This window comes from Phoca vitulina, unplaced genomic scaffold (genome assembly GCF_004348235.1).
Source record: "Phoca vitulina isolate PV1807 unplaced genomic scaffold, GSC_HSeal_1.0 scaffold26, whole genome shotgun sequence".
Lineage (NCBI taxonomy): Eukaryota > Metazoa > Chordata > Mammalia > Carnivora > Phocidae > Phoca > Phoca vitulina.
The window spans coordinates 18,089,116-18,110,729 of record NW_022589729.1 but is presented as its reverse complement, the minus strand read 5'-3'; the positions used below and the strand labels follow the sequence as shown (position 1 = coordinate 18,110,729).

The window sequence follows — 21,614 nt, the reverse complement described above, 5'->3', positions numbered from 1 at the left end:
TCTGGTCCATTTCAAGCTCCCCAGAGCCTCCCTCACCAAGAAAACTTCCCTGACTGCTGTGGCTGGCAGGGATCTCTGTCCCCTGAACAGGCAGGCTTCCTGGACCTGTTGGGCAGTGAGGCCCTGCTCTGTGCTGTCTTACTCGTTAGTTATCTTTTCACGCGTGTGTCCTGTCTGCCCAGGTAGCCTGACTTTCGCCGAGGTCCTGTCTCATCCCTCCTCACCCTCAGGCGTGGGGAGGTCTGTGCGCAAGGCGTTGGAGTTGTTGCCAAAGATGGTGGTCCTGGCTGTTCAGGGAAGGCTGAGCCATCCCCAGGGGCCTGTGTGGTCCTGTGCCACCCAGGGGCCCTCTCCCTTTCTGTGTCCAGATTGAGCACTAGCTGAAGGCTGTGGAGGACAATGGCTTGACCGCACCTCAAGATGAACTGTCTTGAGGGAAAGATGGCCTGTGGGGGTTACCCACCAGGTCCCAGGGGAACGCCACCCTGCCTTTGGAATCTCCTGGAACTCTCCACAGGAGCACATCAGGCCTGCAGGCTACTGGCTGGGGCTGGTGGGGCTTGCTTCCGTGTTTGGAGAAGGGCATGGGGGCTCTGACTTCATCTCTGCTGGCCGAAAGCCCTGGGCTTAGCATTTCCAGGGGCCTGGAAGTAGCAAGATGTGTCCAGTGGTTTTGCCACAGTCTGTGATTACACGGTCTGGTGGAACAAAGTCACTGGCGCTCAAACGTGCTTTTTATAAAATCCCCAAATACTCTTCCTGGAGTCTTCTGTTCCCTAGCTCTGTCCAGCTCAGCGTTGGGACTGTAAAAAAAAAAAAAAAAAAACAACTTTCTGAGGTTTTGGTGCTGTTTTCAGGGGGCGTGTGTGTGTTTGTGTGTGTCAGAGAGAGCAGAGAGAGGGAGAGACAGACAGACAGAACATGAGAGAATGGGATGCACAGAGGGACATACAGAGCCTGGGTCAGCGGTACCAGGAGTTCAAAGAAGAGTCTGGAAGACCTCCTCCTGTCTCGAGATGCTGTCCCATTTGTGAGTTGGCAGTAGCTCTTGCTTGCTGTAGTTTGGAGAGCTTCTAGTCCTTCCTTCTCTTCCTTGTTTCCCCTTCTCAGCATCCCTGGGGCATTGTTCGTCGCTCAGCACGCTGCCGATGCCATACAGGTGCGGCCCCGGAGCGGAGGCCCGAACAGTGCTCCCCGTGCGGCCCCGGAGCGGAGGCCCGAACAGTGCTCCCCGTGCCGCCCCGGAGCGGAGGCCCGAACAGTGCTCCCCGTGCCGCCCCGGAGCGGAGGCCCGAACAGTGCTCCCTGTGCGGCCTCTGGCCTCGGGACTGCCTTATCAAAGGCCCGGCATTTCTGGGCACTGCGAGCAAGGGACGCTTGGCCTGCGTATCCCCCTGTGCCGTTCACCCCCCTCGGTGTGAGGCTGTCCTTGTGCCGGGCAGAGAGCTCCTACTGGGGGCTGGGGGCAGAAATGCATGTGGGCACTTGGAGGCATGGGGTGCCTACCTCAGACAATGGCTTCGCCAGTCCGTCCCCAGGTGAGGGGAAGGCTTCTATGGAGGAGAGTCAGGAAGGCATACACAAGGGTGGGGTCTGAAGGAGGAGACGATGGTGGCCTTCGGGCAGGAGGCCGGTAAGCCGGAGAGCTTCTAAATGCCATCCTAGAAGGGTGGCCGAGGGCTTCAGACCATTGGGTCAGTTGGTTGTGGGGTTCTGGAATCTCTGTGCGTCCCCGCATTTGTGAGGGTGCTCCCCTGCAGACATTCGTGGCAAAACCTGTGTGAGGAATGTGGCCCAGGTGCTCACCTTTGGGGGTGTAAAGGAAGAGGGCAGCTGGGGAGAGTGGAGGTCTCCCTCCAAAACTCCCCCAGAAGAGTGGGAGAAGAGGAGACCCACCCCTGGCCCAAGATGGAGTGCGCTACAGCAGCTTTCAAAAGAAGAGTCCAAACGGGCTCGCTTTTTGGAGCTCATTACCAGGAAGAAAAGGAGTGTCAGGAGCCTGAGCTCTTATCAGCCAAAAGCAGTCCCCAGGTTATCCCCAGGTTATCCAAACAAGTGTGGGCTGTCGTGTCCCTGGCCACAAACCCTGCCCACAGCAGCCCATCCCCACGCACCTGGCTGCACATCAGGAGGCCAGTCCTCCCGAGACACTCCGCACCCTGCCCGGTGGGTCTTCTGCCTGAGCTGTGGCACCTCCAGGACAGGTGACCCCAGCTGGCCCAGCAGCTCTCTGTGGGAACCCTACCTCAAACCGGAACAAATCCGAGCATTTCGCCTGCTCAAGGACTTGCACGGATTTCTTTTGCTGCCAACCTTCGCTTCACTCCCCTCCTCCACAGCACACTCTTCCCTTGCCTGGCTGAGCTTCGCTGCGTCTTGTCCAAGAGGCCCTGCCACTGAGCTGTGTGTCATTGGGCAAACTCACTTACCCCTCTGAGCCCCGGTCTCCCCACCTCCAGAGTAGTTCCCAAGGCTCTTTTCAACCCTGGAGATTAAGTCCTGCCTCCATGGAAATGAACATTGTCTATGAAACGTATGCTTTCCCCTGGGGCACCTGATGTGGGATGTTGTCTAGAGGCCCTTTCAGCTGGCTTAGAGAAGCCGCCTCCACATTTCTAGCTGGGGGAGGGTCAGAGACAGGAAACAGCCCTTCCGGTGGATGATAATGCCTCTGTCCCTGGAGGCACTTTTAATTTGTTAAGACCTGTTCTCCCCTGGAACCAGAAAGTTCCTTGTGCACCAGGCAGGGAAGCTATTACCTGTATTTTACAGGTTGGCAGAATGAGGCCCAGAAAAGTGAAGTCTTTCTCCAGGGATCCGTGACCCCTGGTGATTAATGTAAATTAATAGAAAGAGCACCAGCCTGAAGTCAGATGATCTGACCTTGAGAAAGTCCCTAAGGTCCCTAGACCCCAATTTCCTGTCTGTGAAGTGGCAATAATAATGATTACAAGGTCACACAAAATAATGGAGTTTGCCAATGTGTAAACACGCGTTGTTAACTCTCACCATCCCTGGTGGCACCGAGCTGTTCTCCCACCCTCCACTTCTCTCCTGCACGTTCTTCCTTCCTGGAGCTAAACACAGTCTCCTGAGGTATTTCTCTGGCTGGAAGTAGACAGGATCCTACCTGACTCCTAACCCCCACGGTGGTTCTTTCCCTCCAGACTGTAAATTCACCTGCCACCCAGAGTGCCGTCACCTGATCCAGCTGGACTGCAGTCGACAGGAAGGCCCATCCCAGGACAGGCCCTCTCCAGAAAGCACCCTCACTCCGATCTTCAGCCAGGTAGGCAGCAGAGCCCAAGGACCAGGCTGGGAACAGCTTCTGCTGGTATCCTAGCCTCCACTTTCTTTGCTCGGGAGCTCTGGTCAGCAGGAGGAGGTATAAATATTCCATGCGTGCTGGATGCTGGGGTCCCCTTCTGGCCAGACACACCTCTTTTCAAGGGAATGGGAAAATGGAACTGGAACAGTGACCCAGAGAAGTGTGTAGATATTCAGAAGTCCTCATTAGGTCTCTCCAAACACAGGGCCTGCTTTGGCCTAGGGTTCCAAGCCAGAGGTGTGGGTATAGGTGAGGGCAGGAAGGAGAGAAGGCTCCCGAAGGTCCTTTGAGGCCTCATAGCCCTGGGGCAGTGGGGATGTTAGCGCTGAGGCTCCTCAAGCATGTCATCCCGACTGCCAATCAGGCAGCCAAACAAGATTCAACTTCAGAAGGGCCAGGCAGATATTCTTTCCCTGTGATAAAGAACCAGAGGATTGATGCCCAAAGCAGCTTTGGTTCTGGGTTTTGCCAAGGCACTTGAACCAGGATGTGTCCAAACTTTGAGGTCGAGGATTTGGAATGGAGACAGGAGAACATTTTCTGATTCTTGCATTGAACAAGCATTTATTGAGTATCCCCTGGGTGCCGAGCACTGGGGAGAGTGGGGATCATAAATAATACATCACAGTTCTTATCCACAGAGAGCTTATATCCTGGCGGGGTGGGGGGGAGGGGGGTGGGCAGAATACAACCAAATAGTATATACCGTGATGCATGTTGCAATAAAAGTATGAATCAAGTGTTTTGAGTACAGGAGGCAATTGGTTCTGTTGGGAGAAATCAGGGAAGACTTCCCAGAGGAGGTGACATTTGATCTGATCCTTAATGTATGAGTCCACGGTTGCTGGTCAAGGAAGTAAGGAGGGTCTCCAGATATCATTCATTTATTCATTTAGCAAATATGCTTTGAAGGTTGACCATGTGCCAGGCCCAGGGATGCCAAGGACTTCGTGATGAAGGGAACAGACATGGCCCCTGGCCTCCCTGTGCTTGCAGCAGAGTAGGAGAATGAGACTTTTAAACAAATAAGCCTCGTATTTATGAGGAAAAAGCTCAGGTGCTCAGGGTGCTGTGAGAGACAATCTAGGTGCTGAATGACTGGTTATTTTCTGAAGAGAATACCAGTGGCCCTGGGAAATCCCAAGCCAGCCCCAATGCCCAAGACTAGCCATCCACAGTAGTCACCAGATTTGCCTATGGGTGTTAACAGCCTTCTTGCGATTCCCCTCACCCCTTTTTCTCCCACTAGGAAAGCATTGCTAGAAAGCAAATATCATGTATGGTTTTATAAGAATGAGATTGAATCGATCCTAAGATATATATTTAAAAAATTCTGTGCATCTTCCACATACTTTGGAATAGTAACTGTTTATAGCGTAGCCTGAATGTAAGCAGGCCTCTTGGGAGGGCCTTGCCCTACGAGGGGTGAGGAGGAAAGGGAGACAAATCTGACCTCCCAAACCCTAGTGGATGATGCAGAATTTTGCTGAACGTTTGCCTTATAAGACAGAGGTCACAGAGCACACGGTACAGCAACATTTCCCAAAACGTCAGCTTCTGGAGACATTTTTCGTAGTCACAACTGGGGTGATGCTACTGGCATCTGGTGGGGGAAGCCAGGGCTGCTGCTGAACGCTCTCCATGACACAGGACAGGCCCCCACAACAAAGAATTATCTGGCCCAAAATGTCAACAGTGCGGAGGTTGAGAAATCCTGCCCCGGAGCAGGTTAGCGGCGCGGGTGTGGTGGGCAGAAGGCTCCAGGGCAGGCCCTGGAGTTTGCTCTACACCTCGTCTCCCGCTCGGGATGTCAACAGCAAACAGGGGCTTCCAAGTCTGAGTATTTGGAAGCAGAGTGGCCCCTTTTCCTCTGTTGGGAAGAGGACTCAACCTCAGAACCCTCTGGCAAGCTGAATCAAGGCTGTGTCCAGAGTAGACCCACCACTGAACTATAGAAGGAGCCATACAGAACCACATGGAAGGATCCAAGAGTCCTACGTGGGTGCTGACCGGCCCCCAGCTGCGAATGGCCCTGAGTGGGGTTCGCTCCCTGCCGGCTGGGTCAGGCTGTTATGTTTGCCTTGGACAGGACTGACTGCATGCTTCAGCACAGCTAGGGCAGGACCTAGCCTTCTATCAATAAAACCTGGGCCCTGCTCCAGGCTCACTCCCCTTTTCTAAAAAGCTTGTTTGTGCTGATTTCCGCCTTGACTTGATTTTCAGTTAAATACCAGGATGGAGCTTTCTTTCACCTTGACACGGTCACCCGGGCTGAGCTAGCTTCATGAGCCAGTGCCATCTTCCTGGGGGGATTTGCTGTGACCCCGTCTGAGCTCAGCTAGTTTGGGGGGCATAAGGCTGCTGGGTGGTCTCAGCTTGGTGTCCTTTCTCCTCTTGACTCTTTTTTTTTTTTTTTTAAAGATTTTCTTTATTTATTTGAGAGAGAGAGAGAGAGCACAAGATGGGGGAGCAGGAGAGGGAGAAGCAGACTCCCTGCTGAGCAGGGAGCCCGATGTGGGACTCGATCCCGGGACTCCAGGATCATGACCTGAGCTGAAGGCAGTCGCTTAACCAACTGAGCCACTTAGGCGCCCTTGACTCTTTTAGGAAAAGAAAAATCACTGATTTTCCTCCATCCAGAGGAGACCACTGTTCGTTAACATTTTCATATTTTCCTCCTGTACATCCATACATTTTTCAAAACATGGTTGAGATCACCCCGTAGATAAGTTTTTGGCCTCCACCTTTGAAAAGGAGTAATCCCACCTTCTGGCTGTCTTCTCTCTGCCAAGCTGGAGGGAGGCACGGAGGGAGGGAGAGGGGGCAGAGATGGACTCAAAGCCCCCACACGCAAACTCACAAGGCCGTGTGGGAGACACCCACAGAGAAACTGAGGAAGGGCAGCTGCCTGTGCTTTCTCCAGCACAGAACTGGTGCTTTTAGAGTCTCTCCTTGGAGATCTCTAAGGTCTGTGACATGTGACTTTTTCCTTAGGCACCTCACAAAACTCCTTCACATGCACCCCAGATCCCTTCTTCATGTGAAGCCTGATTCCTAGAGAACATCGTTGGCATTGGCCGAACACCACGATAAATGGCCAGCATAGCTGTAGTTCCTTTATGGGACACTTACATCCCAAAGACCTTACACTTCAGGTGGTCTTAAAGTTGCTCCTCTGGTGGAAAAAAACAAAGCAAAACAAAACAAAAACCCTCAGGGACTCCCCAGTGCCCTCGTAATGGCCTGCGAGTTTGCCAGTTTGGTCTACGCCTTTCATTGCCTTTGGGGAAGCGGCCCCCGCAGTGGAAGGTCTTGGCCCCAACTGTTGATTCTCACAACCCAGGGCAGCCCAGGGGGTTCCTGGCAGCTCTGCTTCTGTCTTGGTACATCGGATGTGCAGAGGACGAGCAAAATCGTAAGCACTCTTCCTTCCACTCAAAGCACTTACAGCCCGGGGTTAAGTCGGCTGGTGTCTGTCTGGCGAAGGTTCCTTCCCCCTTCCCCCTGCCTCCTTCCCCCTTCCCCCTGCCCCTTCAGGAGCGGGGCACCTGGAAGCCAGCCTCCCTGGTCCTGGCTGCCTCTGGCCAGACAGCCCGGCCCCTCCCTCAGCAGTTCCCAAACCTCACTCAGGTACTTTCCACACCTGGAAGCCTGGCCATACCCATGTTCCACCTGCGCTACTATTTACCTAACATTTCTCTTTAAATAGATTCATTTTATTAAACTTAAATAAAACGTGTGTTAAAGGAAATTTTGAAAACCCTCGAATCACTGGTTTGACGTACGGAGGATTTTTTTATTCGGTTAATACTTAATCTTTTTTTTTTTTTTAAGATTTTATTTATTCATTTGAGACACAGAGATAGAGAGAGAGAGAGCATGAGCAGGGGGAGCGGCAGAGGCAGAGGGAGAAGCAGGCTCCCCGCCGAGCCAGGAGCCCGATGCGGGGCTCGATCCCAGGATCCTGGGATCATAACCCTAGCCGAAGGCAGACACCCGACCATCTGAGCCACCCAGGCGCCCCAATACTTAATCTTTAAAATGAAAAGAACAGTGTGTTTCTAAGGACTGCCTCAGATTCCTTCCACATATATCTATTGAGCCAGGCACGGCTCTAAAATTGTTTCAGATGCCGTCAGCGGGAAATGCTGTGAACAGAGGCTAGTGTCTTAGGTCATCGGTGCTTCGATGACCAGGGCCCTGGGTCCAGCTGCTGCCTAAGGCTCGCTGTGAGCAGTGGAGAGAGCCCAGGTAGCTGGGAAGAAAATTCCAGCTGTCCAAGCCAATGCTAAGGCACTCATCCAAAGGAGAGCTGGATCCGTATGTACGGTAGGGAATAGTGTGAAGTGAGAACAAGTCCCCCCACGGTACTTACAGGACAAGCCTATCTGTATTTTGTGCATGTACGTACGTGTGTGTGTGTGTGTGTGTGTGTGTGTGTTAGTGCAGAGCGAGGGCTTGGACGCCACCCGGCAAGCTACTGAAGAGATTTCACCTTGGGGGGTAGGCGTCCAAAGGGGTAGAGTTAGACAACTTTCAGCTGTTGCCGTTTGCATCAGTGCTGTTTGAATAACTGATGCTCTCATATGTTTCCAGGGTAGAATTTTTTTTTTAAAGCAATAAATATTTTCTTAAAGAAAGCAAAGAGCTTCTCAGTGGTAGAAGAGCTAGGTTCTGATCCAGACTGTGTAGACAACGTACTGGTTATGGGACCCAGGGCAAGCCTCCTGGTTCTCTGGGCCTTGGGTTTCTCCTCTGAGAAGTGGGTGGTGTGCTGGGTGGTCGCGAGGCTCCGCAGGGAAGATGCGTGTGAGAGCGTGTGCAGACCAAGGCCTGCGTATCACCAGGTAGCAGGCCAGGGCTGTCTCTGCCGCCTCCAACGGCCTACTGGAGTGTTTATCCTGTCCTCCCTGGGATGAAAACCCGCAGCGGCTTCCCAAGGCCCCCGAGATCCATCCAAATCTGGACTAGCACAGAAATCCTTCATGATCTGGCTCTGCCAACTCTCCGAAATACTAGAAAGATGGGCTACGTCCTGGACACAAGACCAGGACACCATGACTTTGTGGTCGGCAGGCCCTTTTTGCTCCAAGACTTACAGTTATGGATTGCTCCCCACTATAGACAGAAAGACCAAGACCCTGTCCCCACGCACCAAAGGGACAGACAGGCGGCTTCCCAAGCTCCAGGGTGGGTCAGCCGCCCAGGGTGCTGGCTGCTACGTCTCTGACCCCCCCCCCCCCCCCCCCCCCGCCCCTCTGCTGTCACTCCTTACTTAGCAGGGCCCCGGCTGGAATCACCTCCGTCAGCCCCTGCAGCCGCTGCGTGGTGGTGACTCAGCTGGCGTGGAGAGCCGAGTTTCCTGGCTCCTGGCCCCGTGCTCCCTCCCGCAGGCGCGCCACCGACTCTCTATACCCAGGTGTCTGCCTTTCCAGAACCCTGGCCACTCCTGCCCCAACCCTCGGCCCAAAGGCCCCGTGCTGAACCCAGAACTTCCACACGGGGGAGCCAGAAGCAAGCCGGGAGAGCCTGGGGGGGCGGGGTCTGTCCCTGCGCCGCTCCCTAGCACACCCTATTGACGGACACCTGCAGCCTTCTCCGCGGATTCGGGTCCGAGGTCTCCTCAGAAATGCTCGACAAGGGTGTATCACATTGGATTGTGGCTGATAACAACAGTAGTTCACATCTGTTAAGGCACACCGTGTGTTCTACTTCTTTTATCAGTTATTGAAGGACAGGTATTGAAATGTCCAACAATAATTGTGAATTAGCCCATTTCTCCTTACTGTTCTATCTTGCTGAATTTTGAAGCTCCATTATTCAGTACATAAACATTTAGGATTATTATGTTCTCTTGATTAATTGACCTCTTATCATGATGAAATAACCTTCTTTATCCCTGGTAATATTCTTGGCTCTGAAATCTACTTTGTCTGATATTAATATAAGCCACTCCAGCTTTCTTTTGATTACCCCGAGCATGATATTTATTAATCTATCCTTTTACTTTTATGCTATTTGTGTCTTTATATTTAAAACTCATTTCCTGTAGACAGCAAATAGTTGGATCTTGTTTATTTTAAAATCCAATTGGATCATCTCTGCCCTTTAATTGGGTTATTTAGATCATTTGCATTTCATGTGATTATTGGTATAATTAGATTTGAAGTCTATCATCTTTCTCTTTTTTTCTGTCTGTCCTTTCTGTTCTTTGTTCCTTTCCCCCCCATCCCGTCTTATTTTGGATTAATTGAATGTATTTTATGATTCCATTTTATCTCATTTGTTGCCAGCCCACCCACATGTGCCAAAGGCAGGAGCCAGTCCCCAGCTGTCCTGCTCCATCCCGGCTGCATTTGAGACAGCCGCTCCACCTTCCACAGACTTCCTTCCACGCTCTAGAAGCCAGAAGTGCTGGCCAAGGCTGTCAGTGATGCATCTCCACTAGACAGCCACCTCTCACAGGAGCTGCCCCAAGGCGTCTCTGACCAGCTCAGGCCAACCCACGGAGCTTGTTTCCGATTGGCAGAGCCGAAAGGCTTTCCAACGAGGAGGCACCTGACAACCTGGCTCTGAGGAGGGACAGAGCTCTAGAGCTTATTTCTTTCGTAATCCTTAAGTACCCGAGACCTTTCCCGGTGTTCCTCACAACCCCACCCCTTACTGCTACCCGCGAAACAGTGGCTGCCCGACAAGTCCTCTGGATGGGCCAGGTCAGTCCTGAGTCTCTCTGAGGAAGAAGCGAGGTCTCTTCTATGTGTCATAGCGGGTGAGTTGTTCGTGTCTCACGCCGGTGACCACACTGACCTGGCTAACGGGTCTTGCCTGGAGAGGGGCAGATGAGGGATGGGGATTGTTGGTCAGAAACATCTTTTGTGATTCTCTAGTCTGACGAGAGGAGGCCAATTAGAAGGTAGTCTCCCTGTGCCTGAGTCAGACCTGGCAGGAGCTCTTCAGGACCCGTGCCTCTTGGTCTGGGCTAATTTCACTGCATTTGGGGTTTTTAAGTGGAAGGGTCCTATCAAAGCTGTTAGCCTAGCAGCCAAGCAACAGAAGTGCTGGGTGGGCTAGAAGCCGCGAGAAAGTCAATCTCCTGCGAGTCTAACCTAAGTGTTGTGTAGCCACTCACCTTTTATGACAGGAAGTCGTCTGGGGAGAAATTGAGCTCTCGGCTCTGCGCAGCTGGTATAATGCTGTCAAAGGATGCTCTCGGGATGGAGAGTGGAATTCTTAAGGTTCAACCCCCTCCCCCCCCCAGGACATCTGGGAAAGGTTGCCTCTGGAAAGCATGGGGAAGGTGGGGGCGATCCGGTCATGATTGGTGAATATGTGTCAGGAAGAGAGGAGGAGGACTTGGGGGATTCTGACAGGCAGAGAAAACAGCAAGACAAACCACAAGAGGGCAGGGCAGCTGCCGGGAACGTGAAACAAATTCCGTGCAGCTGAAGGAGGGAGGCTGTCTTGTGGCCGGAGGTGGGTATGAATGAACTGCTGGCTGGGCACGGGTTGGGAAGGGCCTTAAAGGGCCTTGAGGACCCGCTCTGGAGTTTGGAACATCACTGCAGGCACTGGGGAGTTGTTGGAGGAAGGACAACAATCGTCATGGAAAGCTGTCAGACACAGGGGGTCTGGGTTTGAGATCAGATCCTACCGTTTACTTGCTCCGTGTCCTTGGGTAAATGAACCACTCTGAGCCTCAGTTTACTCATCTGCAAAATACCTCCTTGCACGGTTGTGCCGATCCAGTGAGATCGGGAAATGTATAAGAGCTTGGCAACTCTAATATAACTTCTTATTTCATGTTATTCTATTAGAGCGTGTGTGGTAAGAGGCAGAGACTACGCCTTATTCAGGCCTGAATCCGAACTCCTAGTCTGGTACTTGCCATGTAGAAGGTGCCTGGTAAATATTTCTGAAATGAAGGGCTGAAAGAATAAGCAACTAGAGTTGGACACATAGTAATGAGTATAGTATAGTAATAGTTATTCAATAATTATTAGTTGAAATTTGAATAGAAGGTTTTATGATAGAACAACCCTGATCAGATCTTAGTATAGAAGGGTGACTTTGGCAACAAGGGGGCAGTGAGTTTGGAGAAGGCAGAGAAGGCAACAAAGGAAACTACTAGAAGGCTTTGCAAAAATCTACCTGCATGGCATTCGTTGAGCTAGGAAGTACTAATGGTGAAGGAGCAGGTGGAGGGGGAGGCAGGGAATAGCAAGCTCAGTTTTGGACTAGTTGCCAGCGAGGCTGCAAAGGGGAGCGCTGGGTACTTGGTGAGCTGGGGCAGGTATCCATCTGGAGCTACCTGGGACGGAGAGGACTCTGAGTTATGAGTCTGTGAGGTAGAGTTGATACCATTGGCAGACATCAGACTAAGCTCCTGGCGTGGGGAGGGGGCATGGGCAGGACGAGAAGACAGTCAAGGGCTGGACCCTGGAAAATCCCAACGAGCTAAAGGAAAGACAGGGACATAGGCAGACTGGGAGAGCAGTCCCTGCCTAGTTTGTGATGGCCTCTGATTGCAGGCCGGAAGGTATTACGGGAGCAATCACGGGGGTAAATAGCCTGTACTACTACGGAGTGTTCCAGAACGTGGTCCTGGAGTCAGACCAGCTGGATTGATTTGGCTCCTCCATTAACTTAGCATGTATGACTCTGTGCAAATTGCTTAACCTGCCTGAACCTCCTTTTTCTCTCTGTAAAATAGAGATAATAGCTGTAACTTCCTCGTCAGTTTGTTGTGGGGATTAAATGAAATGATGCACACAAAGCTAGCAGTACAGGGCCTGCACATACCCACTAAGAATAATTTCAAACTCTGTTTCAGCAGGTGAGTAGCACCTCGCCCTGGGTTTCAGCCTCTGAATATGCTGTTAAGTCACAAGGCCCCACATCTGACCTCCGCCCTGACACCCTTCAGCTGGACAGCTGAGGAATCCTGGAGTGCAAAGCTGCTCCAGATGCCGTATCAAGGTGGAGTTGGAGCTGGGCAAGAATAGCAGCTCCTGACTCCCAGTCTTATGATGCAGCTTTTCTGGAACACGTAGAACTACGCGGTGGATTAAACGAGGGGATCTGGGCACATGTCAGGATCACATCTGAGAAAGGAAGAAAGCTTAAAATAGTGTCTTTCATCATCTGAAACTTTGAGCCAGGAAAGTCACCCATTTCACCATTTCAGTGGGGCTTTCTGAACCCTGGCACGATGCCTTGGATTTAAGGCTCCGGAGGCTGCAGCCTAAGGTCTGGACACTTCTTCCTGGGCTCAGGGACAAGAACAGCCAGCCAGTCCCTATTCTTTGTGTGTTCACTGCCAGAGGCTCAAAAGGCTATTGCCCAGGCTCCGGCATTCCCCTGCCCCTTCTGCCCCTCTCCCAGGTTCTCAGTGCTGATTATTCATAGGGAAGAGGTGCTGACGGGGTCATTAGACACTGAAAGGAATTCAGTCTTCCTCTCTTAGGTCCCGCCCTGGAGCTTCAGTCTGGATTTTTCCTCCTGGAGGCTGGCCAGCTTATTGTATTGTATTTGATCTTTGCAGATTTCTTCTAGTCCCTGGGTCCTCACCAACACAGTCTCTGTGTTGCTGACTACTTACTCGTGGCTCCCTTGCAGGCCTGGAGTCATTGACAGGTGGAGCAGGGTGGGGAAAGACACGAACTAGGAGGGAAGAGACTTGGAAAGCATGAGCTGTGATGGAACGTGTTACTTCCCTCACTTTCCTGTCTGTAAAATCGGTATAACAATCTGCTTTCAAGGTTCTGGAGCCGCCTAAGTAGTGAATGGTAAAAAGGCTTTCAGAAGCCCTATTCAGACACTAGTTTTTCATAATATTTGGAATGGCATGGAGCAGCACCCTAAAAGAACACAGTGTCACTTAGAACTTTTCCTAACTGGGTCTGGCAGCTGGCGTGTTGCTCAGAAGGAGAGATGCATGCTGACCCCTGGGGTACTTTGCCTTGGGGTTCAGAGAAGTTGTTAGCTGCTGTCTCTTAAGATTGCGCATTTTGAATATGTAGTTTGAATAGATAGCATTGCAGTTGCTTTGCAGAGGTCCCTGCATGACTCCAAGGACACAGTGTGGCCACAAAGAACCTGGGGCCTATTTTTTCTTAAGTATTGGATTCCTGTGGAGCCAGGAGGTTCCTTTTATAAAGCAAAATGTGTTTCTTTGCTGGCTGGACAAATCAGGTAGGCTGCTGATGGCCCGAGGATCATGCAGAGAGAGCCCCCTCTCCGCAGCGTTCATCATTCGGCATTGGACTTGGAGGTACTGGCGAGGTTAATACCGGATTCCTTTGCCTGAACTGCTGTCTCTGGGGACACCCCCACCAAAAAAAAAAAGCAGCCTCTAAAATACTCATTTGAAGAAAAGATTGTTCCAGACAAAGCGAGAGGTTCTTCAACCCTATAAAATGTGAGCTTTCCCCCCAGAAATTCCCCAGGTAGCTCACTCCAGCCCCCACCCCCAGCTGCTTGCTTGCACTTCATATCCCGCTGCTGGTGTGGACCGTTCTCCTGAGCCCAGGGTGGCCAGCCCGATAGGGTGGCAGCTCTCAGCTGTCTCGTGTTCGTACCTGCCAGGCGCTCACAGCCTTCTGGGAAAAAGACTGTGTGGGAGGATGGATCCAAATTGGGCTGCAGTTTGAAACCCTCCTGAGCACTGACAGATTTGGCTAAGGTGGGGGAAGGAGGGGGTTCCTCATAAAAATAACAGGAGCTTAAAATGGAGTTGGCAGCTTGGTATCTGGGGGCTGAGTCTAGCCCTCTGGCCAGCTTGCGCTTCCCCAGGACTGGATTGTTTCAGACCTGCAGGGAAAGCCATGCAAACCTACCTGGAGAGAGTCCTGATAACCCCTCTTGATCACCCTCCGGGACACTCCGGGGACCACAGCCCATCAGACTCTGTGAGCACAGTGCCCCCAGCATTGCCAGGCTCTGAAGGCTTGGTTTTCCTTTCCTGGGACTCCAGGCCCCGCTATACTGAAAGATGGCAGAGTGCGCACCAGAACAGTCCCATTTCTGTGGAAAGACTGTAGGTCCCAGTAGCTAAGAGCATGGGCCCTGGAGTTGCACAGGCCTGGGTCTGAGTCCCAGCACACATATCCTCCTTGTCTGACTCCGAGCCTCAGTTTCCTCATGCATAAAATGGGAATAATAATGTCTACCTCAAGGCCGCTGGGCAAGTTAAATGACCAGGCACAGGAGTTTTGCAAGCAAGGGTACCTCTAACTGCTATTGCTGTGCAAACGTGGTCTGAAAAGTTATGGGAGTGTCGCCCTAATTGCTTGGAGGGCTAAACCCTAGTCAAGGGAGATGTTCCTTCATCCAGTCTGACCGGGACATGTACATGAGCCGTCTTTGATGGGAATGACAAGAACTGGCAAGACCCCCTCCTGGCCAGACTGTCAGGAAAACAGTACAAATCACCTGGGTGGTGAGTGCAGGCTCCTTTCGTACCCAGAGTCTTCCCTTGGGCCAAGTTCGGCGCGCGTGCGTGCAAGGGGAGGCTTGCGCTCCAGGTTGCCATCACTTTGCATATGATTTGCATATGCTTGTGGGGCCCCTGCAGTTTCTTCAGGCGTTTCCAAGTTAAAATATTGCTGCTTCTCCAGGCAGACCAGATATCGATTTTCTTCTTCTCCGGTTACTCCTCCAACCACTCTGATTGACCGGGCTCCTTGTGAATGGGGGATGTGGGAGTGGATGAGGAGGTGGATGGGGGGGAAGGGAGGAGAGACTCCGACGACCTTAGGGCACATTCTACTCGGTGAACATGAGCCATCATGGGTGATGAGAATGAGCTGTTTCCGGAGGGATGAAGAAAGGCCATAAGGAATTTTCTCCCTCGGGTGCGTCCTGGTCTGTGCCTTCCCCGCATCCCTAACGTGACCTCTGGTGCCCCAGGTCCACCTGTCCCTGGGATCCAGGGCCACCCAGTGAGGCAGGGAGGCGCGGGCCAGGGGCGGGCGGGGGGAGGGGCGCCGCGACAGCCGAGCGGGGCTTTGGGGAACCTTGCGAGAGGAAGTGGCTTCCGACTCCTCTGCGCGCAGGGCGAGGGGCAGGAAAGGCGCGGGCAGGCGGGGGAGGTGTCGAGATGGCGTTCGGCGCGCGGGGCGGAGGGGATCAGACCGCAGATGCCGAGTGAGCCGGGGAGCGCGGCGCGCGAGGCGGGCGCCCACGTCCCACCGCGGAGCTTGCAGCGCGGGCGGCGCGCGGGGAAGGGCGCAGGTTACCCCGCCGCCCGAGCCGCTCGGGGCCCAGCCTGAGAGCCGAGGCGGCGGGCGCCGGCTGCGCCTGGCCGGGTGACCCCCTCCACCCCACACCCCCAGCCCGCCGCGGGGCTGGGAGCTCGCGCCCGGCGGGGCCCGGGGCGCGGCCCGCCCCCCTCCGTCGGCCGCCGCGGGAGCCCGGCTGGTCACACACGCGCCCGCTGCGTCGCGGGGCCGCGGGCTTGATGACGGTGGACAGCAGCATGAGTAGTGGGTACTGCAGCCTGGAGGAGGAACTGGAGGACTGCTTCTTCACTGCCAAGACCACCTTCTTCAGAAATGTGCACAGCAAACATCCTTCCAAGGTAAACATCATGATCCAATGCAAGAGCCTTTCACTGCGGGTCCGGGGGCGGGGGTGGGTGGGTGGGTGGGGAGGAAATCACCTCCGCGGTCCAGAAGGGAAACCTCCATCCTGGTCAACAGGCAAGGCCATGTGCTACCAGAGCGGGTGGCCAGTTGCCCTGGGGACCCTCTTGAACTCCTCGGCTGAGCGGACCAAGGGTTGGATTCGGAGCCCTTCCGGGACCACCAGCAAACACTCTTCTCTTTTTAATACTCTTTCCAGTATTTCCTGGCCTGGACCTTTTCAAAATGGCTCTCTATGACTTGGGGACAGCTCTTGGCACAGGGTCTGGTGACATGCTCACCTGTGCCTGGGAGGGTGAAGGGGCAACTGCTCTGTGTCACTCCCCCGGCCTGAGCTTTGAAGCTCTGGGTGGAAAGTGGATGGCACCCAGTAGGATAAACATGCATAGGTTGAAACTTCCGTATTGTGAGTGGCCAGAAACCATCTTAAAACTTAGCGACTTTGCAGAAGTGCAGGGTGTTTTTAGAAGCAAACTAAACCTTCTCTAAGTCTTTGTCCTGCTACCATTTTAACTTACTGACTTGGTTGGGGTAACCTAAAGGGGGTTGTATGTGTTTCCTAATGGGGTTGTATGTGGTTCCTACAGCAACTCTGGGCACCCTGCTTGCCTGAGTCCCCGGGCCACACCCTCCCAGTAGCTACAGATCATCCTTGGTGGGAGTGGTGGCAGAGCTGTTTATCTGTTCTGTTGTTTAGATGAGAGGGTTCCAAGCCAGGTCCTTGGAGAGGCTGCCTAACAGGGACTGTTCATAGAAGTGAGCTGTTAAGTTTCACAGGTGTGTGCAGGCTCATCATTAATTTAGCAGTCCTACATGGGTAGGTTAACCAAAAACTTCCCCAGACCTGACTCTGGGGCCTCCTTTGTGAATAATTCATCTTGCCCGTAGGCCCTGCGTTTCCTGGGTTCTGACATCACGAAAATGTACTGGACCTTTTAATTGTGAGAAGACACCCAAGAACCAAAAGAAAGGTTTTGATATCAGTGTTTGAAGGAATCAACTAAAACGGGCCCCTGGAACCAGGACCTGCTATCTGGGGCACCCCCTCATGAGGCTGGGGAGCAGGGCCGGTTCTGGGGGGCTGGGGGCAGGAGTAGGTAGGGCTGTAGATAGGGCTCGTGCAGATCAGCATGGCTGCCGAGGGGAGGTGTCCTGCTGTCTCTTGGGATTCTTGCTTTGTTGTGTGGACAGCCCCCCAGCCCCCACCCCACAGGCACTCCAGCTGTCTGGGGTCTTTAGACTGGTGGTTCTCAACCTTAGCTGCACACTGGAATTAGCTGGGGAGCTTTAGCAAATGTGGGTACCTGCCCACAAGTAGAGAGTCTGACTTAATTGGCTGGGGGTACAGCCTGGGCATCAGGATTTTGAAAAGCTCCCCGGGTAATTCTGATATGCAGCTGAGGTAAAACCATTGCTCTAGAGAGTTTTGCTGCTGCCTGGGGAGGAAATGGTTCCTGTTTTGAAAACCGAGTTTAGCTGCTGTGCTTACTGCCAGGCTGTGAGCCCTTGGTCCCAGAAGGTGGGCTTTTGGCAGAATGGGGAGGATGAAAGGGCACTGCAAAGCTGGGGTTTCTTTTACTTGGCAAATGAAAAAGGTAGCTGTGTCTGGTATTTCTTGGGAGAGATAGAAATATCTTGTAATAAAATATGCTGGGGTGGGGTTGGGGATGGTGGGTGACTTGTTCCTCGGCCCAGACAGCCTTCTGTCCTCCTCCCCACCTCCCAAAGCATCACTCCTGAAAATACTCCTTTGGTTCGGTGCCCACATCAGCTCTTTCTTTACTTTGTCTAGTTCTTGAATCCATTCCCTAACATGAGGCCTCCGCCTGTCTCCCTACCTCATTTTGCCCCAGCACAGAAGCCCTCAGGGGGCAGGAATCCCTTCCAAGAAACTCATTTGTTGGACCCTGCACAGGGCGATAAGGATGAATGCTTCTGAAGGGAAAGGATGGTGGGCATGGCCCCTCTGAGCCTGGCCTCCGCCGAGCCCCTGGATGAGAAGATCTGGGCCGAAGGGCAGCACTCCTCAGCCCAGACTTGCTTCCAGCGCCGCCCCGTCTGGGCAGCAAGGTCTGGGGGTGAAGGGCTGTGTGCCCACCCAGCTGGGGAGCTGGCGAAGCTTCATCCGAACGCTTCTGTCTTTTGTCCTTCGAAGTGTCGTTCCGCCTTTAATCCCATCTTCAGCTCCGTCCTCTCCCTCACAGCCACTTGTGGAAGGGTGTTTCATAGAAACCTTCTGCCCTATCACGATCCCATTCGGACCCCTAAGGATGATGCTTTCTTCCTACCCGAAGACAGATCACCTCTGAGCTCCTAAGGGAATCCCTCTTTCCTGTCTCCAAGGAAAGGCATTTGTGTGTTTCCCCGGTCGCTGAGAGACTAGGGCCCCCATCCCGGCAACGTCAAGACGGCGGCTATAAATAGCCTTGTCAGAACAACCTGTATCTGCCGCCGGCCTGTGCCTGGCGGGGACCGAGCTGCTCTTCCTGGTGCCACCACCTGGGAGCTGTCACTGGCCCCGCCTCCAAGGAGTCCCCCCTCCAGCCCCTTCGGTGGGAGGTTGGGGGGGTGAGACAGGCCTCCCCATTCACAGAAAGGAGGCACCAGAAGGTGGGGAGACGGCAGCGGAGGAGGGGGACCGCGCCCTGGCCCTTGCAGAAAGTGGCAGCTGTATGGGGTGCTGTGGCTCACCGGAGGCGGCAGGGACACCAGGTCTGTCCAAGGTCACGCCGCAAGTTTAGGTTGGAGCCAGGGTTAGAACCTACACCGCTTGCCTCCCGACCCAGAGATTTTTCTGCGTTAGTCCGATGAAAGGCAGCCTGTGGTGATTTCCAGGGCTGGTGACAGTGAAGCCAGGCCCTCTGGCCATCCCTGTCATCAGCTTCTTTATTCCTGTCTGGGGTCGGACCCTGGAAGGGGGGCCAACTTCTGCCCCGTCAGTTTCCCCCGTGCCCACAGGTGGCGGCAGCTTGGGTTTTGACCTCTGAGCTCTCCTTGTGTCTCCAGGACCCCAGGACTCTGGAGCCACCCAGAGCATCGGGGTGGGCCCCCTGAGAACATGTGATGCCTACTTCTTGCAGAATGTCAGAGCTGAAAGGGATCCATTTGGTCTAGTGCCTCACTTTACAGATGGAGAAACTGAGGTCCAAAGAGGTGGGAAGGCTGCACCAGGCCACATGTGTGGTCAGGTGGAGCCAAGACTAACACCCTTCTTGGACTTCTGTCACGTGCTCTTCTTGGTCCTCTTCACTCAGTGGGTGACCCCGGACCAACTATGGTCCTTGTCTTCTCAGAGCCTTCTACAGGATGGAAAGACCCAAACAACTTCAGGCTCCAGTCCATAAGGCACACCGGTCAAGGGGACATTGGCCCTTACATTTAACTAGCAGGGAGTTCCCTGTCAGTTCCAAAATCTTACAACTTTAATCATTTAAAAGTTGTTTTTGGTGTCTATCCCAAAATCCCGCTTGCTGGATATTCTTCCTCGTGTGTGTTTTCTTTGTGGATACGGAGGACAGAAGGTGACTCTATTTCTGGTTAAATATCCTTCCGCACACGTGGAACACGCTCCCAGCCCCTCTCCAACTCCTGCCCTCAGGTTTTCTCTGGTCTGTGCTGACACCGTTGACTTTTTTTTTTTAATTTTATTTTATTATGTTATGTTAATCACCATACATTACACCGTTAGTTTTTGACGTAGGGTTCCATGATCCATTGTTTGCATATAACACCCAGTGCTCCATTCAGTACGTGCCCTCTTTAATACCCATCACCGGGCTAACCCATCCCCCCACCCCCTCCCCTCTAGAACCCTCAGTTTGTTTCTCAGAGTCCATAGTCTCTCATAGTTCATCTCCCCCTCTGATTTCCCCCCCTTCATTTTTCCCTTCCTACTATCTTTTTTTTTTTTTTTAACATATAATGTATTATTTGTTTCAGAGGTACAGGTCTGTGATTCATCAGGGAGGGTATGTGCTATGGTGAGAGCTGTGAATTGTGTAAGACTGATGAGACACCATTGACTCTTGAAAAACTCAAGGCAGATGCAAAGAGGAAGGGGGTCTCAGGGGTCAGAGTAGAAGCCACCCCTGGTTCTGTTTCTACACTTGTCCGGCCATCAGCCCCTTTCCTGGACGGAGCCTCTGTGGCACGCCTGGGGTGTCAGCCAACCCTGATGACCCTGGGACCAGTCAGGGAAATACCCGTCTCTCCCCGGGCCTCAGGCACACCCAGGCCTCAGGCACGGCCCCAGCCCCTGCCCTTCCTAGCACGAGAGAAAAGAATACTACAAAGAAATTTGTTCCAAATTAGAGCAGTAGAGATAACCTAAGAATCTTCAGAAGTGTTGGACTATTTAATGTTTTTAGGTGCTATCTCAGGAGGCTGCACAGACCAAGACTAACCTCAGAAGATGTTTCCTGCCGGCCCAGCCCCAGGATGACCTTCCTTTTAGGCTGTAGGCTGTGTCCCCCTCCCGTGGAGTTCACCGCCCATCGCCTTCTCTGGCCCTCCCTGGTGTTGGCTTTTCTCTGTGCAGACGGTAAACCTTGGAAGACCACAGCGCACATCCCCTTTCGGATGCAGTGCTTCACCGAGCACTAGTTTCAAAAGCAGACTTCTAAGTGCTGGTTGGGTTTAGTTGCTATGTCTTCTCTCTTGCATCCTGTATCACTAGGATGGACTAAAGGTTATAACAAGCAGCCCCCGCTTTTCAGTCATGGAACGTTAAGAGCAAGTTATTTCCCCCTTTAAGTCAAGTTACATTGGCAGGTGGGGACTCCAGTTAACACATGGGAGATTTTTGTGGGCCAGGCCCGGAAATGGTGTTTTTTACACCCACACGCCATTGGCCAGAACTGGGTCACGTGGCCACACGAGGGAGGTTGGGAGATGAAGTACAGCTGTGAGCCCAGGTGGCAGAGGAAGCAGGTTGCGGTGAGAGCATTTAGCGGCTCGGCCACGCAGCCCTCCTACCCTCTTCTCTGCCCAGCCACCTTTGGAAGCTCTGCTCATACTTTTTTGGCGATGGGCCGTAACCCTGTACCTCTCCTTCGTCTGTCACCAAGGATGTGCCGCTCCTGGGCTGAGGTCCTGTCTTCCCTAGCTCCACTGGCAGCTCTCCTCCACCCTGTGCCTCTCTAGCATCTGAAGCCACCAGGGATGCCCCAGGGAGGTCCCGCCTCCTCCCTGGGAAGCACTCTCAGGATCACTTTTTGAAAATGGAGACTCAGGGACCCCCGCCTCAGACTTACTGGGTCCTGAACCTTTGGAGGTAGGACCCTCGAATCTGCTTTAATCCAGGTGATGATCCTATTTACTGAAGTCAGGGAATTACCTGTTTAGGAAATACTTAATAACTTCAATTAAAATACGAGATGGCATTTATCACAGATTCCAGAGGGTCACACAGCTAAGTAGAGACAGAACCGAGGACTCAGGGCCCCTGGGTCCCCGTTACCCTCACCATGGCCTGCTGAGCGAGGCTGTCGGAGTGGCGGCCCTTCGCCATGGTGAGCGGCACATGGTGTGGAAGCATCCGAACCATGAGCCGAGTCCTGGCTGGTCACGGCAGCTCCAGCTATGAACTGAGGAGCCATGGCCAAGTCACTTCATCTCTCCAGCCTGGGGTCTCCGTCGTCCTTTCA

At 53.1% G+C, this 21,614-nt stretch overlaps 1 protein-coding gene across 2 annotated transcripts in view; it reads left to right on the top strand.

The window, feature by feature from the left end:
* RASSF5 (Ras association domain family member 5) overlaps nucleotides 1-21,614 on the top strand; it is a 66,100-nt gene that overhangs the window by 22,093 nt on the left and 22,393 nt on the right. Inside the window, exon 2 of one of the 2 annotated variants that reach the window (XM_032422132.1) lies at nucleotides 3,168-3,289. In XM_032422132.1, coding sequence (XP_032278023.1) covers nucleotides 3,168-3,289 — 122 coding nt within the window. Of the gene's footprint in view, nucleotides 1-3,167; nucleotides 3,290-15,723; nucleotides 15,906-21,614 lie in introns of those variants that run through there. The other variant, XM_032422134.1, reaches the window with a different exon arrangement.